This window comes from Thermobia domestica, chromosome 10 (assembly GCF_964235325.1).
Source record: "Thermobia domestica chromosome 10, izTheDome1.hap1.1, whole genome shotgun sequence".
Lineage (NCBI taxonomy): Eukaryota > Metazoa > Arthropoda > Insecta > Zygentoma > Lepismatidae > Thermobia > Thermobia domestica.
Genome location: NC_137463.1, coordinates 226,880,249 through 226,905,208, shown reverse-complemented (window position 1 = coordinate 226,905,208; position 24,960 = coordinate 226,880,249). Strand labels below are relative to the sequence as shown.

Below are 24,960 nucleotides of genomic sequence, written 5' to 3'. Positions count from 1 at the left end.
CGGGGTCGTAATGGTGTATCCACGACTCGTCGCCGACGATGAATGTTCCTGGGCTCACAATCTTCCGCAATCAGAAATTCAGTGACAGCCCACTGTTTCAACCAGACATCACCACTGGATGCCATGGATTGCTCAGTTACTCTGGAACAATTAAAGATAGGGAGGTAAAACAAGTGACATTCTACAGCAAAAACATCAGTGCATTAATGATAAACAGCTCAAAACTTTTGCAGTACTATTGGCCAAGGAGTGGAGTTTGAGGCATTACTTTCTAAATAATCATCGTACATTTTATAGATTGTTCTGCACGGGTATTAATCTTTGTATTTAGACGTTGTTAGGACATTACCATTTTCATCAAGAGATAAAATCAAACTGCCCATTGTCATGCACTCGTCAATTACTGTGTATTTAAATATCTCGGTAAATCTCTGCCTGCTGTTCTAGTGGCTAACACGTGTCATTTGGTACACGGAGCCTGGGTTCGATTCGCAGTAGGTGAGCCCTGGAGGGTAAAGGAGACGGATGATTAATGAAAGTGGAAGGTTATGAATAGGGACACGCACGAGACAATATTTCAGGACCGTCATTGTTTGTCACTGGATATAAGGTACGACATGTTCTCCAAACCAAGAGACCGAGCTGCAAGGTAAAGTCATCAAATCCCATCATGGCAATGCCAAGCCTCATAGAGCCGTAACGACACGGCAGAAAATCATGAAAATCTGATGGAAATGTTCAATCAGCCTCCCTATAGTCCGGACTTGGCTCATTCGGATTTCTTCCTGTTTTGATCGTGTGAAGATCCATCTGCAAGGGAAACCATTCGACAATAAGGCCCTCATTTCTTGTGTAAAACAATGGTGTAAGAGTTGGCCACCTGAATTTTACGAAAGTGCATTTAAGGCATGGAAGAAACGTGAACGAGATGCATCACAAATGATGCAGACTGTAATGAGTCACATGGTTTTGTAGCCAAAGGATCAAAGTGTGTTCACCTAAAATTTCATCATCATATTGCAGCTATTAACAGTATTACACGATTTGTGCAAAATTTATTGTACGTCAATTGTGTTGAAAAAATGCTGTTATCTCGTCTCGAAAAATATCTTCCTATTGAAAGAGCTCTGTTTTGACTCAAATTTCGTTTCGAAAATTGTGTCGTCTCGTCTCGTGCCCATCCCTAACTGTGAAAGAATTTGTGGAATGAGAATGTGGGAGGAAATTGCATAAGCCCGGGAAGACCCATGTACACGATATTGTCCATATGTCTAGCACAAGATCTGCATGACATGATATCCAAGGAAGGACACCTGCCACTAGAGGTGAGCGGTGCTCTACCATTCAAGAACCCTCTGTACTTCATCGAACGCATTACGGAGATTCGTGTTCCACCTCTTAAACTGTAGGTTCACGCATTCTATGAGCTTTCAGAATATTTCTCTCCCTTTTAATAGACTGTGAAACTTGTATTTACTAGAATATATATTCAAGGAAAATTGTCTTTATGTGCACAGATTTGTTACCAGGGATACCCGCAAGATTTTTCCCGGGGATGGGGATCAGAAGACTCTCCCAAATATACGTATATGTATATACATGTACTTTGTTGCAGACGTAATGCAAATTAATGTAAAACGACAAACGCACATTGTATAATTTAAGTGCAGTAAGAGTACTGTAATAGGGTGTTCCATTATATATATATTAAACACTGTAATGTGTGAATGAGCAGATATAATCTTTTTGACATGTATTTTAAATAACTGAATCTTCAAACATCCAGGGATCGGTAATTGCCTTCCCCTCTCTTCATGATTTTTGTCTTACAAACTTTTAAATGTAAGTTATATGACATACTTAATAGAGGAAATTGTGTACGAGGAAAGTACAACTTGACATTAATGGCATCTGTTAAGGAATGAAGTATTATTTTTGTTTGTAAAAGACTGGACAATCATGTTTTATTCAGTGATAATTCGATCATTAAATGATTAGCAGTATCTATGTCGCGTCTCTCCAGAGAGAGAGAGAAAGAGAGAATGAATTCTATGAATTATCCATTTCTCTTTTAAGTGAAAGTTCTAGTTCAAAGGAAGGAAGCCAAAGCGAGAAAAACAATTATATCCATCCACTGTAGCTTGAAGCTATATCCGCAAGAGCCTCTCTCTCTCTCTCTCTCTCCGTCTGCTGAGATATACACAAGAGCAGCATGTCGTGAGAAAGTGAAACATTTTTCTGTGTCGTGAGAATTCACCCAACGTAGGTGTTCGTTCGTATGTGGACCAGTTGTTTGTTGTGGTAGCACAACATAATGTGTTGTTGTTTCGTTTTCCGTGTGTGTCGTCCTGCATCAACAAAACATGTTACTACTACTAGTTGAAAAGGTCGTGCACACCGTAGAATATTTCATTTTATGAAGTACCTTTTGAGTTTCGAAACGAATCTTAAGTGTTTTATGTTCTTGAGGATTTAAGGGAAATTTGTATCCCAAACATTATAATAGGGGAAAATCAGAGTGATGCAGTGGTAGAACGCACACCTCTTGTGCAAAGGTTTATTTCGAGGTTATGTGATTTTGTGATAGACAGCATCGTATCTGTAGTATTCTGAGAGTTTCTTCCGTTTCCTGCCTCTTTCTCATTTAATCATTTACTTTTGGTTATAGTTTGTCTTCTTCAGCTTACAGGGAATTAACATTGGGATGTTAAGCCAAATATTCTCACTCATTCACACATTAATTGTGTATGTTCAATGAGTCTAGAGTATTGGTACAGCACGTAAAATAATAATAATAGTTCGAGTACCATACAAGTTCTTCATTCTGTGCTACGTTTCTCTAAAGGGATGGCGATAGTATCGACAAAGGAGAACTCTTCGTTTTTGGACAGTGATCTCGGGAATTATGATCGTTATTCTTGTCTTTGATCCTATTTCTTTTCCTTGAAAGGTGTCTCTCAATCAGAGGTTCATCCTCGCGAGGGAGGCCCTCTCGATGGCATCCTCACCCTCAAACTCCCTCGTCCATAGTGACACGAGGGCGACGACAACTCCCTTTGCGAGGACGAGAGCGAACTGCCACTGTGAGAGCGAGAGTGTGCAAGAGCGAGGAAAGGTTTCCAGCACGAGGGCAAGGGCGAGCGAGGGCGATGTATAACTTGCTTTGTGAGGGCCAGGGCGATGGACAACTCCCTTCGCGATGGCGATAATAAGTTTCCAGCGCGAAGGCGAGGGCCAACTGCCACTGCTAGAGCGAAGGTGAGTGATGTCGGAGTAAAGTGAACACCTATGCTCTCAACAGCAGAGATGTCCAAACCCGCATTCCCGGTCATGGGTTAACCTTCAAGTCAGACAACCCACATTATTCTACTGTATTGCAGGTTGCATACTGTTCAAGTAGTTTGCGGGGAAAAGCACTTTGCCAGTATAAAATATTCTTAATATTCTTCAGTTACTTAAAGAAACAAAACTAATATGCATTTTCTTCTACTAAGGATGCTGATATTAACATAAAATCTATCATATAAATTTGCTTTCCAGAGGGACAAGATTATCTTGCTCCGTAGAACGTAATAAAAGTGGATCTCATTTGAAAAAATAAATAAGTAAAATTTTAAAAAAAGAGAGAAGCTTTTCCCTAGATCACTGGACATTGCCAACCGACACGCACTCCTATGTTTGCTAAAATTATAGATTTTAAATATATATAGCTTTTGGTATTTTTTTTTTAATGATAGTACAAAGTTACTAATTAGCGTACAGCTTGTATTACAGTAATAAAACATTATAATTATTTCAATTGGAGTATATGATTACTGATTGTGAGGTAAAATCAGTCATATCTATATGAACAGGGTTTAGTGAAAGGGAAGAAACTCGCAGAGGAAATCAACCAACAGCATCCTTTTGTTTGAAACGCATCATCAATCAGTTGGAATAGCTTTCGATGAGTGCCTAATCAATTTGGCAACATAGCACCAAGGATTCTAATGAGGTGGCAACGCTACAAGGCATGCGTATATATATATATATGTGTATATGTCAGTGTGTGTGTGTGTCGGCGTCCTCAGTCAAGGCCAAGGCTGCTGACTGAGAAGTAGCTAGCGATGGCATGATAATACTGTTGCATTGGAATCCAGATAAATTAAGGCATTCAAAACAGGAGCTATCGCAGGTGGATACTTTCCCCCCTCATTTTAAGAAAAAGGAAGATAACTATTCTTAATGCGAGTGGTGTTTGGTTTAAAGAAGTATACTTAGCGATTGACCGCAGCAGTACAAGAGATCAAGTAAAGGGGGCGTAACGATCTTTCGGGTCACGTTTTTCTCCTTCTGTCCGTTTTTGTGTTATTATCTGTGTCCCTGATTGAAAAGGGTTAATCTGAATTAAAAGAGCAGTGATTTTCAGCTAACCTGCATTTTTTTTTCGTGGTATCAGTCTTGTGAATAATGAGGTAAAATTTTACAGTAGAAAATGATACAAAAAGGGTAAAATAAATCCCTTAATGGCTCGACAACCATTTCTTTTCCGCCAGGGTTGCCACTGATCCAGGAATTCATCCGAATTATTTCCTTCATAACTATAACTTTATAGCAGAAGTGCTCGTTCCTCGTGTGGGGGTGGGGGGAAAGTAGGCTTAATGAGTGTAAGACCGTAAACATCGTAGAATTGCCTCCTTTCTGCCTTTCAAAAGCGGAATTTTCGAAATCGTTAAAATACTTTTCACTTTTTTTTTTTTTTTTTTTTTTTTTTAATAAACGTTTAAATACGTTTCACCTCTCTAATCCTCGCATTGGTCACTATCTGAATAAAGAAACAAATTTGAATTATTCCTCTCTCTGTCTTTAGGAGAGCAAAATTTTCGAAAACTCTCAGACACGTATCCAGTTAATTTTAATCAGAAGTTGATACACACATGCCGAGTTTCATATCCCTGTCTTCAGAGATTCGTGATATACTATGCTCTTAAAAATAAATAACTACTTAGAAGACAAATTTTAAAAATAAATCCTTTCTTATCGTTCAGTCTCGTGACAAAAAGATTTTATTCTGTCCAAATTTCACGTTTTAAGCTGGAGTACACATATATATAATTTGTGTGTGTGTGTGTGTGTGTGTGTGTAGGGTGTTTCAAAACAACACCGACAACGTTTGGGAGGTGATTCCTGACACCAAGACAAGACAAAAAGTATAGACCATTCTGGGTGCACAAATGTTTCCTTTCGGAGTTATAGGCTGCCGAAAACATGAAAAAATGAACTTTAAAGGCCCATAGCTCCAAAACTATATAGGACCTATCGTAGTCGGGTCAAAAGTTCACTTAGGAACTAATATATACCTATCCAAAAATACATGTTGCAGAATCTTAAGGTACTCACAAGGCAATTTTTATAGAGGGGGTTCGGCTACGGCCATATAATTAGAAGTACTCTGCAACTGCCTCTCTAAAAATTGTTGCGGAAGTACCTTAGGATTCTCAAACACAGATTTTTCGATGGGGCACATTAGTTTTTAAGTGAAGTTTTGATCCGAGTACGATAAGTCTTACACAGCTATAAACCTAGCTATAAACCTTCAAAGTTTTTTTTTTTTTTTTTTTTTTCATGTTTTCGGCAGCCTATAACTTCGAAAGGAAGCATTTGTGCACCCAGAATGGTCTATACTTTTTGTCTTATCTTATATATAAAGTAACTGACTCGCTCATCACCGCCCATCAGGGCATATATATAATATACAGGGAAACCATTATACATGGTTTACTGTTATGAACTTTATTAGCTCTATACAAGGGGTATTTACAGAAACGATATTTCGCTCATTCACTTTTTTTTTTTTTTTTTTTTTAATGCATGCTCAAAATGGGCACCACTTCTCTGCAAACACACTCGCACCCTGATGGCAGCATTCCTGATGATAGCGCTCACAGATGGGAAGTCGTGGACCACTCATGTGCTTCTTGGTAGCTTGAGTTGTTCCTTCCCGTATTCCACTTGTTCACAAAGTTCAAAATTGTTGCCTTGGAATGAAGCTCTGCAGTTAAGTCTTTATCTTTCTCTTAGGGTTATGAATGATTTATTCCATTTAGATGAAGATTGTGGCATTTCCTTCATGACTGCTCTTGCAATGAACTGAGGGATTTTACTTTTGATTAGAATTGCTGCCAGCAGCGTCATTTCAGATATTGCCTAGGAGGGGGGGGGGCAAGATTGTCTACTAACATAAGAGTTCCACTTTTTTTTTTTTTTAATTAATATACAATGTGTATTGCTTCTTAAACTCACGAACTCAAGGGGACAGTTGCCCCAACCTTCCTCAAATGACGCCCCTGGTACGTACTCATTTTGTAAGAGCTAACTTACTTTGTGGCCTATGGAACTCGAAGGTACAATGTCTCTTCAGGAAAGCTCTCCATTGACTTCTGTCCTTGGCCAACTGTTTCTACTTTGTATTCTTGTTTCTGCGAGATTCATCTTAATATTGTCCTCCCATCTGCGGCTAGGTGTTCCTAATGGTCTTTTTCCAATTGAGTTTCCACTTGAAATTTTGAAAGCGTTCGTACGTTTCTTTATTCTGACATGATCTGTCCTCCTGAGCTTCCTAGACTTCCTGACCCTAACAATGTTTGGTAAACGGTGTAAGTTACACAGTTCCTCGTTATGAAGTTTTCATGATTTTCTATTCTCGTCTCTCGTGGATCCGAATATTTGCCGCAGGATTTTATTTTCAAATACTTTGTTTGTGTTCTTCGTTCAGAGTAAACTGCTATTCAGCGCAAGAGGCATAATTTATTTTATTCGATATAATTCGCGATGACAAAATAGTGTAAACTGAATGATAACACGATTATTCCGTGCTTTCAGTCAACATTTAATTTCATACCACAGTAAGTTAATTATTCCATTTTTGGTAATCCATATTTATACTATCGTTCCATTCACAAAATAAATTAACAAAGAATTTGAATTAAGTGGAGCAATTCGAGTGGGTATTCAACTTTGTAATTATTTATCTACGATTCAAGAAAAGTTAGGTACAGTATATCCGGCATGCAAATGATATGTTACCATTACACATATATGAAGAAGACTGGTTCATAAGTGTTGGTCCAAATAAGGAAACAAGAAGTTGTGACACGGAAGCCTATAAATATTTCACACTGTTTCCTACACTCTTAAGCTCTTAGTGTTCCAATTCTTGTATTTCACTTCACATTTTTTTTTCTTTTTTAACATATCCATTCTAGTAGGGTGGAAATTAGTAAAACTCGTGATACGGTGCTGATTCGAGGACTAAAGCGAGAAAAGGAACACGTGGCCGATGCAGTTGGGAAAAAAAAAAATGGCGTGAGGAAGAAACTTAGAAAATTAGCAGTTTTGTTGTAATTACTGGTAATTACAACAGGAATGAGAGTACCCTTCGTTGCGTTACTTTTACTTAATACTTTGGTATCTGCATATGTTGGTTTCGATGTAAATACAACAATGTATTCTAGTTAATATAATTGCAGGAACATCAGCCACCTCGTGGCTAAATGGTTAGTGAACTGGCCTCTGGCGTGGAAGACCTAGGTTCGATTCTCGAAAGAGGTCCTTCGTGGCTAAACGGTTAGCGTATGCGCCTTTGGCATGGAAGACTCGCGTTTGTTTTCCCGGCGAAAGCTCATGTCGTTCGGATTCCACGTTAATCAGTAGGTCCCGTCTTGTATAGCCTCGCTGCTGAAAGGGACGTTAAACTCAAAATCAACTCAACTCAATTCCAGGTACATTGATTAGTGTTTAAATTTGGAGATACCGGTTTTTGACAGCTTTTTTGAAAAAAAGCAATATGTTTGCAGAAACCAATACATATCCATTTAGGGGTGTATTCTGCAAACTTTTCTAGGGGAGCGGGCTTTTACATACTAAAAGCAAACCAAAAGTTTATTTCTAGAATACGAAAGCTTCAATAAGACAACAAATATATACATATTACACAAGTACATAAATACATTTATTATTATTATTATTATTATTATTATTATTATTATTATTATTATTATTATTATTATTATTATTATTATTATTATTATTAGTATATTTCAAGTGTGTGCTACCTTTTTGAAACCCGAGTCTTGACAGTGCGTGAATTTAAAACTACACCTTGTGGGAAATGTACGAATAAGAAATCGGAAACTGTTCATGAAAGTCAGTTTGTTTGACTGTCTTCATCTTCTGTACTCTTATATAAAATAGTTGATGAGTGGCTTTCTGGACATACTACTACAAGTAGAGTCGTTAAATCTTAATTAAAAAAAAAAAAAACATTTCTTGGGAAAGCAGGATATAAGAAAGAATTTTTGGAAATGCATATTGTAAAAAGAGTGGGGTAAGATTAAAAAAAAAAAAAGAATAAGTGTATCTCGCAAATCTCTGAAGCTAGTATAAAACGTGGCATATAAACTTTCAAAAAAAAAAAAAAAAAGCACATAAAAGGGGAAAAAACAAAGGTGACACTTTCTTTAATGTTCGAATTCTCCATTACTTATTCAGAAAATATTTATAAAGTAAGGAAGGATTTGCTTAAGCTGGATGCATGAAACTCGGTATTTGAACTTTTAACCAAAAGTAATAAAATATATATTTCAGCGTCTTGAAAATTACACTTCTAAGAAGGAAGGAGGATCAATTTCTGTAATATTAAAATTTTCCACTGCTTACGAGATTTAGGAAAAAAAAAAAAAAAAAAACCTTTTTCCTTTAGGTCTCCGTTCAGTTCAGCAAATGAGAGTATAAAGTGGATGATTAATTAGATTCTTTTAATTATTTTAACATGTTGACGTAGTTTAATTTTTTTTGAAGTGTTTCTTTCACATTCAATTATAAACATTATTAATTTGCTGTAACTAACCCCCACTTGGGGGACCAAGAGTTTGTTTTGGGTGTTAAACCATCATTTGCCGTCCGTGATAGAACCTTTGATTTTAACTTCACATACAATCAAGGCTCAGATCTCAAAAATGTAGCATGTACGAATAATAATAATAATAATAATAATAATAATAATAATAATAATAGTTCCAACGGTAAAAGGCATATTAGTAATATTAAAACTATTATTAATAATGGTAACGAGTAGAGTAGTTAATTACGAGTATGACAACTATTTGCTACAGTAAGAGTTCAATACAATAAATATATGTGTAAAAATAATTTACTTCAAATCAACATAAAGAAAGCAAAATTTATGACACACATAAGTAAAACACAACATTATGTTACTAATATGAGGTCAATGATGTGGAAATAGAAAGAAATGGACATTATGAGAGATCTGGGAATCACATTTGATAGGCAGTTAAAATTTTTGTGACCATACAAATGCTGTAATGCAAATAGCAAGAAAGGACAATAGGCTTTATTTATATTTTATTTCAGAACGATAGAATATGTACTTATACAAATTACCTGTAAGAACCAAGCTAAAATCTGGTTCTGTAATATGAAACAGTATGTCTAAAACTTTGACTAACTGGTTGATAGTATTCTTGGCACGAACCGATAGTGGCGCCACAAGAGATTTTTAGGTCTAGTGCCGTTTAGAACTTGTGCCGCGTTCCCCCAAAATTCAACCAGTATACACTTTCATACAATCCTAATTTGTGGATAGCTATTAAGAGAATTGTGAGCCTGAATTCAAATACTGTCTAAGTGTTCTTACTAAGGTAGCCATGTAGATCTTGAGGTAAATGGACAGTATCTTGACTCACTAGATTCAGAAATGTAAATGGAAAATAGGGATTGATATAGTAAATGGATCGACTAGATAGAGAATTTGAATTTTTAGGACTTGTATTGCAAGAACTAATAATTCTGGCTTCTTAACATAAAATACACTTTCATATATCAATTTAATATTACCGAACAAGGCAGGATAATAATGTCAGGTTGAGCATTGTGCATTTAGTGCAGTTTATACACTTAACCTAACTATTTAAGGTGATCCACGATGACGATTTTCATAAAAGATCCACATTTGGAAAGACTTCTGTGCTTGCTTGCGTGTTCTTTCGTTGTTGATGAATGCAGTGTAAAGTGACGTAAAATTTTATAGTACACTTTACTTGGTCCGAAATAACATTTAAAACTGACATATTAAATAAATAAGGTCACCTGAATGAGTGTCTCATTGCTAAAGAATTCGGTCGCTTGTAGCAACGGTTAGAGAATCGGTCGGACATTACGCGGTTGCAAGTTGGACGATATCATAAAACGATGTCTCTCACCAGAGTTTACTCAAGGGTAATTTGAAAACTTGGTCCCGTGTCATTACATATTTAATATTTTAGTTCAGGATTGAAATCTAGATTTTAATGATTTATCGAAATGTACTTATAAGAATGATAACAATATGAAGGTTGTTAATTGTTGTTTTTTCTTTTCAGAAATAGGAAAAGTGCGAAGTAATCTTTTCCAAATCAATGGCACGAAGAAGGAACCTCTTACGTTGCCGGACGCTCAGGGACCCGTCACAACGTTGTCGGAGAAAGTTTACGTTCCAGTGAAAGAACACCCAGATGTAAGTATCATTTGTTATGGATACTTGTCCATGTAGTATCAGGTTCTGTGCAGAGGTTCGTAATCATATAAACCAATTTCTATTGTATAGGACCACGATTTCCAACAGACATGTCGCGCAGCTCCATGGGATATGTCCAGAAATTTTTAGAATTAAAAAAATAATAATAAACCCTGTCATCCATAGACTCTATACGACACATTTTATTTTTACCATGGAATCTTTGTAAGAAGTTAAAATGATGAAATGAAATGAAATTTTTGAGTTTTACGTCCCACGGTTATGCCGGTTAGGCTAAAGGAGACGGTGATGATGAATGAATAAAATGTTGGAATGAAGAAAGTAGGAGAGCCCCGAGGAAACCCACGCACACGGTGTTTGTCCACCGCAAAGTTTACTTGGCGAGAACAGGGTTTGAACCCGGGACCTCATGCACCAGAGGCGAAGTAGTTCAAACGAGTTTAGAGACCTTTCAATTCGAAATGTACAGAATGCCTCTAAAGACGTGCAACCCAAACTTAGATCGAGTATATTTTTTTGAAGTAAGGATGATAGAGACATGATTTTTGTGACAGAAGTTAGCGTTGTCTATAGAGGTATTTTGAGAATAAAACAGTGAGACAAGTTGTAACTTTTTGAAGTTTAGAAAATGTTTAAATAACTAGAAGTGTAATTTTTTTAAAAAAATAAAAATTGCTTATCAATTACGAGGAACAGAAAAAAGAACTAATCGCGGTAATTCTTAATGTAAATGTTTAGTACGCATCAATATTTATCGGATGGGAGAAAAACTGCATGTTGTGCAGCATTGACAGTTGTAAAGGCTATTTCTTATGTATTCAGGAAAAAAAAATAAAACAACGCATTCTGGCAACAATGTTCCAGCAAAAATACTACCGTAGGTGTCACTCATCTTCGCACGTTGGGTAGTGTCATATATATATATATATATATATATATATATATATTTTTGGACACTTCTGGTCATTTAACAATTAGACTACTAAAATTCAATGTTACGATTTGTCTCACTGGTTGCATTCTGAAAATATCTCCATAGACAACGCTAACTTCTGACACAAAAGTTATGTCTCTGTCATACTCGATCAAAGATTGGGTTACATTTCTTTTGGGACACTCTGTATAATATCAGAGTACTGAGCCCGAAGGAGTAGAAGCTCTATTGAGAATAGTGAGCCTTCGATATATCGCATAGAGATCTCTACATACATATCGTATGTAGAGATCTGTTGTGAAAGTACTAATGCTAATTGTAAACTTTCTGAATTATATTTATCAAGGTCCTTCATTTGTCATTAAAACTTCCAAGTATAATTGTGATAATGGCATAATTTTGTTATTACTAATAATTTTCTGCGGATTCATCAAAAATCGTCGCGCACCTTAGGTTGAGAACCGCTTTTCTATGGCGCGAAGTTTCCAAATTTTAACCGCTTTCGTTAGAACTTTTTTTTCTTCTTCTTTCATTCTTAGAATGATTTGTAAATGCGTATTACGTTAGACAATGTGTCAAGCATTTGAAATAGTCAATTTGCTACGTCTCCAGCTTTCATTGGTTCCTTAAATAAAACGTGACCTTCTGTATGATGCAGTAATCTGCGACTTGATTGGCAATTTTACACAGTTTACGTGAACATTACCTATACTTTTCCCCCCTCCTGTGTTCTTTAAGAGAAATGCATCATTAAGTCCTTTTTGCTCCTGTGTTCTTAAGAGGAAGCCATACACTCACCATGTTTTCCCCCAAGTTTAGAAAATAGCGGGTACACTAGTATATCAAAGCTTCTAAGATCGTAGTTGTCTAGTTCTTAGAAACTTCCGTTAAATATCATCTTTGAAGTATTATTTATCTATACCTAGGTACATAAATTGACTGCCCGTTAAACATGCAATAGAAAAAGGGTAATCTCCAGTTATATTTAGTTCTTACTCTTATCTTGGAACTTAATCCTATTTATAAACGACAAACATTATTTTGTTTCGAATCTTTGAACGCAATCCTATTCATAAACGACAAATTTAGTTTATTCTCTAATCTTTGAACTTAATCCTATTCATAAACCACAAATTTAGTTTATTCTCTAATCTTTGAACTTAATCCTATTTATAAACGACAAACTTAGTTTTTCTCGAATCTTTGAACACAATCCTAAACGACAAACTTAATTTATTCTCTAATCTCTAAACTTAATCCTATTTATAAACGATAAACTTAGTTTTTCTCGAATCTTTGAACGCAATCCTATTCATAAACGACAAACTTAGTTTATTCTCTAATCTTTGAAGAACTTAATCCAATTTATAAACGACAAACTTTTATTTTGTTTCGAATCTTTGAACGCAATCCTATTCATAAACGACAAACTTAGTTTATTCTCTAATCTTTGAAGAACTTAAATCCTATTTATAAACAACGAAGTCTCAGTGCGCTATGATTATTCATAATAGTAAACAATCACGCTATATCTATCGCTACTTGTGCTAACGCTTGCCTTGACGCTAATAGATGTCACTATGTGCAATATCATGTGTTAAATTTTGCAGGTAATTTGTCGATTTAAAATTATTAGTAATGGTAATTAATTAATTAAATACATACATTGGGGGCACAGTGGCTGAATGGTAGAGCGCTTACCTCTAGTTCGTGGAGTCTCTTGTTCGATCCTCTGCTAAGTAAGTTTGTGATGGACAACATCGTGCCCGTGAGTTTTCTCGGGGTACTTTCGTTTTCTCCCACTTTCTCATTCCACCAATAATTTCACCATCATTCATTTGTCTTAATCATAGTCTTCCTTAGCCTACCAGACATAATCGTGGGACGTTAAATCGAACAATTTCAAATACATACATAAAAAACAAACTATTCACAGACTTCCCCTTAAGCAGAGTATACTGGGTTGTATAATGTGTTCCCCACTTAACCCAGAACTAACGTCTAGAAGACACACGTCTAACCTTCCCTTTGCCTTATTTTTTCATATCAAACCTTCGTAGTTTGAAGTAACCGAGCCTTTGCTACGCAATATGTTAACATCTATTTACAAAATTTTTCCTAGAATAAATCATTTCTACCTTCTTTCTTCCTTTATATGATTGTTCAACAACTAGTTGTTGTATATTTAATTTTAGTTGTTATAACTCTGTGAGCGATCAACACATTCTGGTTAGTAGTTCATCACAGTAGTAGGGACCGACGTATGGCCAGCCGAGTCAGCAAAATTTTTCGTGACGTCATAGGTCACAGGTCCTATTACCTTATATAGTTATATGGGCGTATACAGGGGTCCATTCCCTTTCATAAGACATAGGTATATTAATGCACCCCTTGAAAAAATTTGGGAGGGGTACCTTGGACCACCCCTTAAATTTTGGAAATTGCCAAATCTAAAAATTGGGTGTGGTAGCCTAGGACCATAGTATGTACCTCTATCAGTATTGGGGGTCTATGTCGTTCCCTTTCATGTGTAAAAAAATTGCCAAAAATTCAAATTTCGGGGGTTTTTGACCTAATTTATCCCCTTTGATGAGGTGTTATTACCTTATATGGTTATATGGGCGTATACAGGGGTCCATTCCCTTTCATAACATATGGGTATATTAATGCACCCCTTGAAAAATTTGGGAGGGGTACCTTGGCCCACCCCTTAAATTTTGGAAATTGCCCATTTTCAACATTGGGTATTATAGTACAGGACTCTAATATGTATCATGATAAATTTGGGTGCTCCACCTCGTTCCCTTCTAGGGGTACAAAATTGCCAAAATATAAACGTAAGCAATACGTTATACCACGTGTTTGGTTTTTGGTCGATTTTATCCCCTTTGATGAGGTGTTATTATTCTATATAGTTATATGGTCATGTATAGGGGTCCATTACCTTTCATAAGATATGGGTATAATTGTGCACTCCTTTAAAAATTTGGGAGGGGTACTTTGGCCCACCCCTTAAATTTTGGAAATTGCCCAATTTAAAACATTTGGTATTATAGTACCGGACCCTAACATGTATTATGATAAATTTGGGTGGTCCACCTCGTTCCCTTTTAGGGGTACAAAATTGTCAAAATATAAACGTAAGCAATACGTTGTACTACGTGTTTGGTCTTTTGGCCCAATTTATCCTCTTGGATGAGGTTCTATTACCTTATATCTTTATATGGTTATGTATAGGGGTCTATTCCCTATCATAAGACATAGGTACATTTGTGCACCCCGGGAGGGGTACTTTGGCCCTCCCTTAAATTTTAGAAATTGCTCATTTTATATATTTGGTATTATAGTACTGGACCCTAACATGTATTATGATAAATTTGGGTGGTCCACCTCGTTCCCTTTTAGGGTACAAAATTGCCAAAATATAAACGTAAGCAATACGTTGTACCACGTGTTTGGTTTTGACCTAAGTTATCCCCTTGGATGAGGTCCTATTACCTTATATGGTTATATGGTTATGTATAGGGGTTTATTCCCTATCATAAGACATAGGTACATTTGTGCACCCCGGGAGGGGTACCTTGGCCCACCCCTTAAATTTTAGAAATTGCTCATTTTATATATTTGGTATTATAGTACTGGACCCTAACATGTATTATGATAAATTTGGGTGGTTCACCTCGTTCCTTTTAGGGCTACGAAATTGCCAAATTTTAGTACAACCACGTGTTTGTTTTTGGCTCAATTTATCCCATTGGATGAGGTCCTATTACCTTATATGATTATATGGTTATGTATATTGGCCCATTCCCTATTATAAGACATGGGTATATTGATGCACCCCGGGAGGGATACCTTGGCCCACCTCTTTATTTTGGAAATTGCCCAATTTAAACATTTGGTATAATAGTATAAGACCCTAATATATATATATATATATATATATATATATATATATATATATATATATATTACTATAAATTTGGGTGGTCCACCTTGTTTCCTTTCATGAGTAAAAAAATGCCAAAATATAAAGATAAGCAATATGTTGTATCACGTGTTTGGTTTTTGGCCCAATTTATCCCGTTTGATGCGGTCTTATTACCGTATATGTTTATATGGTCATGTATATAGGTTCATTTCATATCATAAGACATGAGTACATTGATGCACCCTTTAAAAATTTGGGAGGGGTATCTTGACTCATCCACTCAGTTTTAGAAATTGTTTAATATAAGCATTTGATATCTTCGTACAGGTCTTCAATATGTACCACTATAAATTTGGATGGTCCACATCGTTCCCTTTCATGGATAAAGAACTACCAAAAATCAAATTTCGGAGGTTATTGACTCCTATTTAATACGTTATATGGTTTATTATCTCTATATGTTTATGTTCTCTTTTAAATTTGGGAATTATAAAATAACATAATTTGGTAAACGTTTTCTAGGACCCATTGGTGTTCCTCTTATGGCCAAATATTCAAAATTTAAAGGTTATTAACCGGCTTTATTATTAAATGAGTACAGGATTTATTACTTTTTCATAAGACACAGGTGTATTTGTGTACCAATCTTAAATTTTGGGAGGGGTACATTTCTTATTGTCATATCAATAATTGGTAATTGTTTTTTGGGTAAATCATTGTGAAATATTAGTCTGATCACGTGATCAGTTATTGACCTATGATGGGATTAGGAGTCCAGGACATTGGTACATTTAAACTTTGTAGGATAATTTGAGAATTCGTCATTGGTATTGATTATTACAGCCAAATATAAACGTAAGCAATACGATGTACCACGTGATTGATCTTGACGAGGTAGTGTACAGGGATACATAGCTAACCTTATTGAATCTTATGACTCATAGTCTTAAGGGAATACATGCTACAACACTGGCAAAGTTATTGTTGATGCAATTTGATTGGTTGATCACTATCTTTCGTGAAATCTGATTGGCTGATCACTATCTTTCGTGCAATCTGATTGGTTGCTGATTTTCAAATCTTTGCTGCATTCAGTTTTATTTTAACATTTAAAATGTTTGAAACTTTGGTTTGACATTTTTTCGTTTGAAATTTTTCGTTTAAAAATTTTGTTTCGAAATTTTTTGTTTCAAAATTTTGTTTGAATTTTTTTGTTTCAAAATTTTGTTTGAAAATATTTTGTTTAAAATTTTTTGTCTGTAAATTTTTGTTTCAATTTTTTTGTTTAAAATTTTTCGTTTGAAATTTTTCATTTCCAAAATTTTTTTTCTGTTTCAAGATTTTTGTTTGAAAAAATTTTTCGTTTCCAAATTTTGTTTCAAATTTTTTGTTTGAAAATTTTTGTTTGAAATTTTTTTGTTGCAAAATTTTGTTTGAAAATTTTTTGTTTAAAATTTTTTGTTCGAAATTTTTGTTTTGAAATTTTTTGTTTCCAAATTTGTTTTGTTTAAATTTTTTTGTTTCGAAAGTTTTGTTTGAAATTTTTTGTTTGAAACTTTGGTTTGACATTTTTAAAAGTTTGTGCACTCATTAGTAAAGAACCGGAACTGTTAGAACTAAAACCTCTGGCAACATTGTGGTGCAATAGTACACGTCAGAACACGATAATGCGTCATCAGTTTTGCATCATCGTTCGAGTTAGTATTCATAATAATGTCATCATGGCTACTTGTCTGCAGTTTCTAAACACACGTGATGTGATGAAATCATTTACCAAGATTACTGATTTACAACAGAATGTACCTCATAGAATCTTAGCTAGCCAAATGATACCTACAAAGTTTGGATTAAGAATCGTAGTGAAGCTTGAAAATGATAAGAATATAATTTTACCAGCAAAATATTTACCCATGGAAGCATCAAAACAAGAAGAACTGCTGCGTTTCTTAAATACTGGATCTGTATCTTTATGTTATAAAAGACTCTTGGGTCGAAGTCATCAATTTGAATTTAGTACATAGCCGGATTCGTCAGCAATTGTGATAAAATCATGAATTCAAACGTCAGCACATTAGACATAGTTGTATGAATTTGGTTGGTCAGCATGACGTCAGCAACTGTGATGAAACCATGAATTCAAACGTCAGCACATTCCTTCCTATGACGTCAGCCGTAGTTCTATAAATTAAGCAATACACTGTCATCCCACGAATGTTTGTCATTTGAGCAAGTGCTTTTCAGGAGGAAAGATGTGTACTTCTAACGATAAAGAGTTCATCTTCGCAAGCTATTATCCAATAAATATATTTCAAACAAAACATGTGATGATTGGTATCAGTGCTAGAACATTTGAACCAGTGATTCGATTGGGCAAAGCAGAACAATTTGGTGTACAACTGACCTGTGAAGAATGGCAAATATTATGTTCACGATTCGACCAAATGAACGATTATTTTCATGATGAGCTAAATGTGACCATAGTCAAATCATTAGGCTCAAATCATGAAGTGGTGATGCGTACAGTCCTCGAAGAGAAGATGGTGCTGTTACGTAAAAAGAGTACATTCCATGTCCATCGCAACATGGTGTATCTAACGCAAACAGAATGGAACAAATTTATCAGCGTATTTCCGTGTGTGAAACATGCAGTGGAAGTGTGTAACAAAACAAGTATATTCCTGAAAAAGTACTATTTTGAAAAATGTGTTATGCATATTGTACAACATGTATCTAGATATTGTGATGGTTGTCAACATCGTTCGTGGGTGCATACCTGTATTGATAAACAGTTTATTTGTGATCAAATGGACATTGAGTTTCCACCAATTGATATCGCAATAGACCTTACAAGACTTCAATTGGAATTAAAATTATATGCTAAAGACAAACTAGTGCAAGAAGTTCAAAATACATTGTATCGACAATATCCAGAACCACTATCTGGTATGGATGTATGTGGAGTGTAATAAAATGATCCATTTCAATGAATTGTGTTTTTTTTCATTTCAAGTACAACCCTATGTTCTGACGTGTACTATTGCACCACAATGTTGCCAGAGGTTTTAGTTCTAACAGTTCCGGTTCTTTACTAATGAGTGCACAAACTTTTAAAAATGTCAAGCCAAAGTTTCAAACAAAAAATTTCAAACAAAACTTTCGAAACAAAAAAATTTAAACAAAACAAATTTGGAAACAAAAAATTTCAAAACAAAAATTTCGAACAAAAAATTTTAAACAAAAAATTTTCAAACAAAATTTTGCAACAAAAAAATTTCAAACAAAAATCTTGAAACAGAAAAAAAATTTTGGAAATGAAAAATTTCAAACGAAAAATTTTAAACAAAAAAATTGAAACAAAAATTTACAGACAAAAAATTTTAAACAAAATATTTTCAAACAAAATTTTGAAAAAAAAATTCAAACAAAATTTTGAAACAAAAAATTTCGAAACAAAAATTTTTAAACGAAAAATTTCAAACGAAAAAATGTCAAACCAAAGTTTCAAACTTTTTAAATGTTAAAATAAAACTGAATGCAGCAAAGATTTGAAAATCAGCAACCAATCAGATTGCACGAAAGATAGTGATCAGCCAATCAGATTGCACGAAAGATAGTGATCAACCAATCAAATTGCATCAACAATAACTTTGCCAGTGTTGTAGCATGTATTCCCTTAAGACTATGAGTCATAAGATTCAATAAGGTTAGCTATGTATCCCTGTACACTACCTCGTCAAGATCAATCACGTGGTACATCGTATTGCTTACGTTTATATTTGGCTGTAATAATCAATACCAATGACGCATTCTCAAATTATCCTACAAAGTTTAAATGTACCAATGTCCTGGACTCCTAATCCCATCATAGGTCAATAACTGATCACGTGATCAGACTAATATTTCACAATGATTTACCCAAAAAACAATTACCAATTATTGATATGACAATAAGAAATGTACCCCTCCCAAAATTTAAGATTGGTACACAAATACACCTGTGTCTTATGAAAAAGTAATAAATCCTGTACTCATTTAATAATAAAGCCGGTTAATAACCTTTAAATTTTGAATATTTGGCCATAAGAGGAACACCAATGGGTCCTAGAAAACGTTTACCAAATTATGTTATTTTATAATTCCCAAATTTAAAAGAGAACATAAACATATAGAGATAATAAACCATATAACGTATTAAATAGGAGTCAATAACCTCCGAAATTTGATTTTTGGTAGTTCTTTATCCATGAAAGGGAACGATGTGGACCATCCAAATTTATAGTGGTACATATTGAAGACCTGTACGAAGATATCAAATGCTTATATTAAACAATTTCTAAAACTGAGTGGATGAGTCAAGATACCCCTCCCAAATTTTTAAAGGGTGCATCAATGTACTCATGTCTTATGATATGAAATGAACCTATATACATGACCATATAAACATATACGGTAATAAGACCGCATTAAACGGGATAAATTGGGCCAAAAACCAAACACGTGATACAACATATTGCTTATCTTTATATTTTGGCATTTTTTTTACTCATGAAAGGAAACAAGGTGGACCACCCAAATTTATAGTAATATATATATATATATATATATATATATATATATATATATATATATATATATATATATATATATATATATATTAGGGTCTTATACTATTATACCAAATGTTTAAATTGGGCAATTTCCAAAATAAAGAGGTGGGCCAAGGTACCCCTCCCGGGGTGCATCAATATACCCATGTCTTATAATAGGGAATGGGCCAATATACATAACCATATAATCATATAAGGTAATAGGACCTCATCCAATGGGATAAATTGAGCCAAAAACAAACACGTGGTTGTACTAAAATTTGGCAATTTCGTAGCCCTAAAAGGAACGAGGTGAACCACCCAAATTTATCATAATACATGTTAGGGTCCAGTACTATAATACCAAATATATAAAATGAGCAATTTCTAAAATTTAAGGGGTGGGCCAAGGTACCCCTCCCGGGGTGCACAAATGTACCTATGTCTTATGATAGGGAATAAACCCCTATACATAACCATATAACCATATAAGGTAATAGGACCTCATCCAAGGGGATAACTTAGGTCAAAACCAAACACGTGGTACAACGTATTGCTTACGTTTATATTTTGGCAATTTTGTACCCTAAAAGGGAACGAGGTGGACCACCCAAATTTATCATAATACATGTTAGGGTCCAGTACTATAATACCAAATATATAAAATGAGCAATTTCTAAAATTTAAGGGTGGGCCAAAGTACCCCCTCCCGGGGTGCACAAATGTACCTATGTCTTATGATAGGGAATAGACCCCTATACATAACCATATAAAGATATAAGGTAATAGAACCTCATCCAAGAGGATAAATTGGGCCAAAAGACCAAACACGTGGTACAACGTATTGCTTACGTTTATATTTTGACAATTTTGTACCCCTAAAAGGGAACGAGGTGGACCACCCAAATTTATCATAATACATGTTAGGGTCCGGTACTATAATACCAAATGTTTTAAATTGGGCAATTTCCAAAATTTAAGGGGTGGGCCAAAGTACCCCTCCCAAATTTTTAAAGGAGTGCACAAATATACCCATATCTTATGAAAGGTAATGGACCCCTATACATGACCATATAACTATATAGAATAATAACACCTTATCAAAGGGGATAAAATCGACCAAAAACCAAACACGTGGTATAACGTATTGCTTACGTTTATATTTTGGCAATTTTGTACCCCTAGAAGGAAACGAGGTGGAGCACCCAAATTTATCATGATACATATTAGAGTCCTGTACTATAATACCCAATGTTGAAAATGGGCAATTTCCAAAATTTAAGGGGTGGGCCAAGGTACCCCTCCCAAATTTTTCAAGGGGTGCATTAATATACCCATATGTTATGAAAGGGAATGGACCCCTGTATACGCCCATATAACCATATAAGGTAATAACACCTCATCAAAGGGGATAAATTAGGTCAAAAACCCCCGAAATTTGAATTTTTGGCAATTTTTTTACACATGAAAGGGAACGACATAGACCCCCAATACTGATAGAGGTACATACTATGGTCCTAGGCTACCACACCCAATTTTTAGATTTGGCAATTTCCAAAATTTAAGGGGTGGTCCAAGGTACCCCTCCCAAATTTTTTCAAGGGGTGCATTAATATACCTATGTCTTATGAAAGGGAATGGACCCCTGTATACGCCCATATAACTATATAAGGTAATAGGACCTCATCCAAGGAGATAAATTAGGCCGAAAACCAAACACGTGGTATAACGTATTGCTTACGTTTATATTTTTGGCAATTTTGTACCCCTAAAAGGGGACGAGGTGGACCACCCAAATTTATCATGCTACATATTAGGGTCCTGTACTATAATACCCAATGTTTAAATTGGGCAATTTCCAAAATTTAAGGGGTGGGCCAAGGTACCCCTCCCAAATTTTTCAAGGGTTGCATTAATATACACATGTCTTATGAAAGGGAATGGACCCCTGTATACGCCCATATAACCATATAGGGTAATAACACCTCATCCAAGGGGATAAATTAGGTCAAAAACCTCCGAAAATTGACTTTTTGGCAATTTTTTACCCATGAAAGGGAACGACATAGACCCCCAATACGGATAGAGGTACATACTGTGGTCCTAGGCTACCATACCCAATTTTTAGATTTGGCAATTTCCAAAATTTAAGGGGTGGTGGTCCTATGTACCCCTGCCAAAATTTAGGGGTGGGCCAAGGTACCCCTGCCAAAATTTAGAGGGGGTGGTCCTAGGTACCCCTAGGTCATTGACCCTGGGCCAAGGTCATTGACCTTTGACCTATGACGTCACGAAAAATTTTGCTGACTCGGCTGGCCATACGTCGGTCCCTACTACTATCACACAGTGCATAAACATGGAAAATTTCTATCATTGGTATTTGGAGGCGTGTTAGATAGGAAAAGGGAATTGTAAAGGCTAAATAAATAATATGGTAAGAACATACATCTCGCTGTGTAGTTATTATGAAATAATGTTTCTTCAGCCAGGCCTTGTGTCTGTGGTTTTAAAATATTCAGGTGTTAAGGAAAAATCTTTCCTAATTTCATGATCTAACGTAAGAGTTTGTCCAGATTCTGTTTAGGAATTGTTTGAGTTGCGAGCTGTAGAGTGGATCAGAGAAATTTAATATCTTCAAACAGCTGCCTTCAGCTGCTCCAATTGTTGCACTGATTCTTCAAGATAGAAGTAACTTGAAACTTCTTGTTCTGACGTTGGCTAAATGGCTGCAATCGTGAATAATGCTGAAAATTAATTTCTTTCAGTTAGGATTGTAAACTATTATAAAATGTGACAGCACAGTTTTTAGTATATAATAAATAACTTTTTTCCACAGGTTTTAGTATCCAAGATTGAGACAATAGGGTAATTTCGATTTTGTCGGGGGCGGAGAGTAAGAGATTGTTAACGTATATTAGTTTCAAGTTTCTTATTAGTATACCATTTAGTAAGAAGTAATTGTATAGGACTGGACCATAATTTCCTTTATTGAACCTTAATTTACCGTTGATTTTGAAAGGATTAAAGAAATTCTTCTTCAATTGGATCAGACTTGCTCTTTGATTTTATCTTCGTACAACTTTCGCTGAGTCATGCGTTATACGTAGGTATAGTTAACATATATACGTATATTAATAATATTCTGGCACCTTTACAGTGCCATTTTCAAACCGTTCTTCCTTGTTTCAGTTCTAAAATCCTTGTATGTGCCTCACTTAAAAAAAAAAAAAAAAAAAAAAAATCCAAGAGCTAATTTTCTTGCGCATCTTCACGAGGGCTTTTTTTTTTCCTCTTGTTTTTAACATGCTTCTGTTTCTCCCCACCCAGTATAAGATACGCCAAATGTTTGCCAAGTTTTTCCTGTTTTCAGTTATCGTATTTTCTCTTTTGTTGATGAGTTTGGAATAGTTTTTCTAAAGCCTTTCTAAGTTTTTCTGAAGCTTTTCTTTTTTTAAAGCTTTAACCTGATTTGTGGTTTATTTAGTAGTATGGTTCTTGTTACATGTTTTGTACTTATTTTAATGGTATTACGATCTCTGTTTTATTTTTTTATAAATCTTTTTTGCTTTATTCTAATCGATATAGTAATCTAATGGAGGTTATGACAAGGGTAAAAGTGGATCTGAGAAAGTAGGGGACCGCATGACGTCACCGTCTTCCGTGCCTATTTTTGCACATTGTAATTTTTAGGAATTGGAGGGACACCATATATATTTTCTGGAAGTGGAGGAACGGCGTAACCCCGCGTTTCCCCTCACTTTTACCCCTCTGGGTTATGTTAGATTTACAGTTTTACACAACTAATATTTTTGATCATTTTATAAAATGTCGAGGCCTTTTATAAAGAGCACTCCTTTCTGGTGGTAGAGGTCCCTAGGTTGATCCCAGACTGTGACAGTTTATTGCCAGAACTTCGTGTTCGAAGGTTTTCTCGGGATTTTCCCTTTTCTTCCCACATTTGCATTCCATCAATTACTTCATAATCACGGGGCATAATTGTGGGATGTTAAACTAAAATTTTCATTTCATTTTTTATGAAGAGCATGTGTCGGCCATTGTCTTTCCCATCTATCAATGAATTAGCCCTGATTCAATGCAAAATCTAACCTAATCGCGATAAGGTTGGTGTAAGTAGTAATAAATTTATTGTGACAAATGGGAATCGTTCATAACGATTTGTCTTGAGAAATGTGGATGAAGCTAAGATTTTTTTTTTTTTTTTTTACTTAATTAGATATAGCTTTTGATTGTTTACGGGCTGTTTCTTATTTTAACAGTGCGTTACGTACCTACGAACGGTATTTCTGTCCTTGCCCCCTTTTGTGCTCCCGACCGTTTGGGACATTCCCTTGTCTTTCTTTGGCCTAGAACAAGTGCAATTCAAAGGATTGTCATGGGAAAAGAATTTTGTCCATGCATTAACGAGTTTCACTTTGTTTCTACCAAGATTTACCTTTTCACATGTTTGTAAAATGTGATAGAAAGAGGGGAGAAATCCTCTCTCTCCGTTGGAACACTTTGGCAACGCTGAAGAACGCACAGACTCATCTCTGAAGATCGGCAACACCGACAAGCACAAACTATTTCTGAACTTGTGGCCACAAATAGACTACCCATGTCCTGGCAACCCAACACGCATACACACACACACATACACACATTAGGATCCGTGGAATTTTTAAATACATTATATTCATTTAAAAAAAAAAATGTAGATTTGTAGACTTCTTCACAAAAGTTGGAAGCTCAGCTAATAGTTATTTCAATTCATGTTCCATGAACACATGGATATTAAATTTTAGAAATTAAATTTAAAAGAACTACGTAACCCAATGTAACGTGATTTAAATGTAATTGCATAATACCATTCCTTGCTTCCGTTATACGCAAATTTCCGCTTTATGAAGGTGATATTAAAAAGCTGTTTATTGTT

General features: G+C 35.2%; 1 protein-coding gene across 3 annotated transcripts in view; it reads left to right on the top strand.

Moving 5' to 3' along the window:
- The window catches only part of how (protein held out wings), a 267,883-nt gene that overhangs the window by 133,434 nt on the left and 109,489 nt on the right, over positions 1 to 24,960 (top strand). For all 3 annotated transcript variants that reach the window (XM_081729155.1, XM_081729156.1, XM_081729153.1), the window contains exon 2: positions 10,422 to 10,555. In XM_081729155.1, the coding sequence (XP_081585281.1) occupies positions 10,422 to 10,555 (134 nt within the window). The remainder of the gene's footprint in view (positions 1 to 10,421; positions 10,556 to 24,960) is intronic.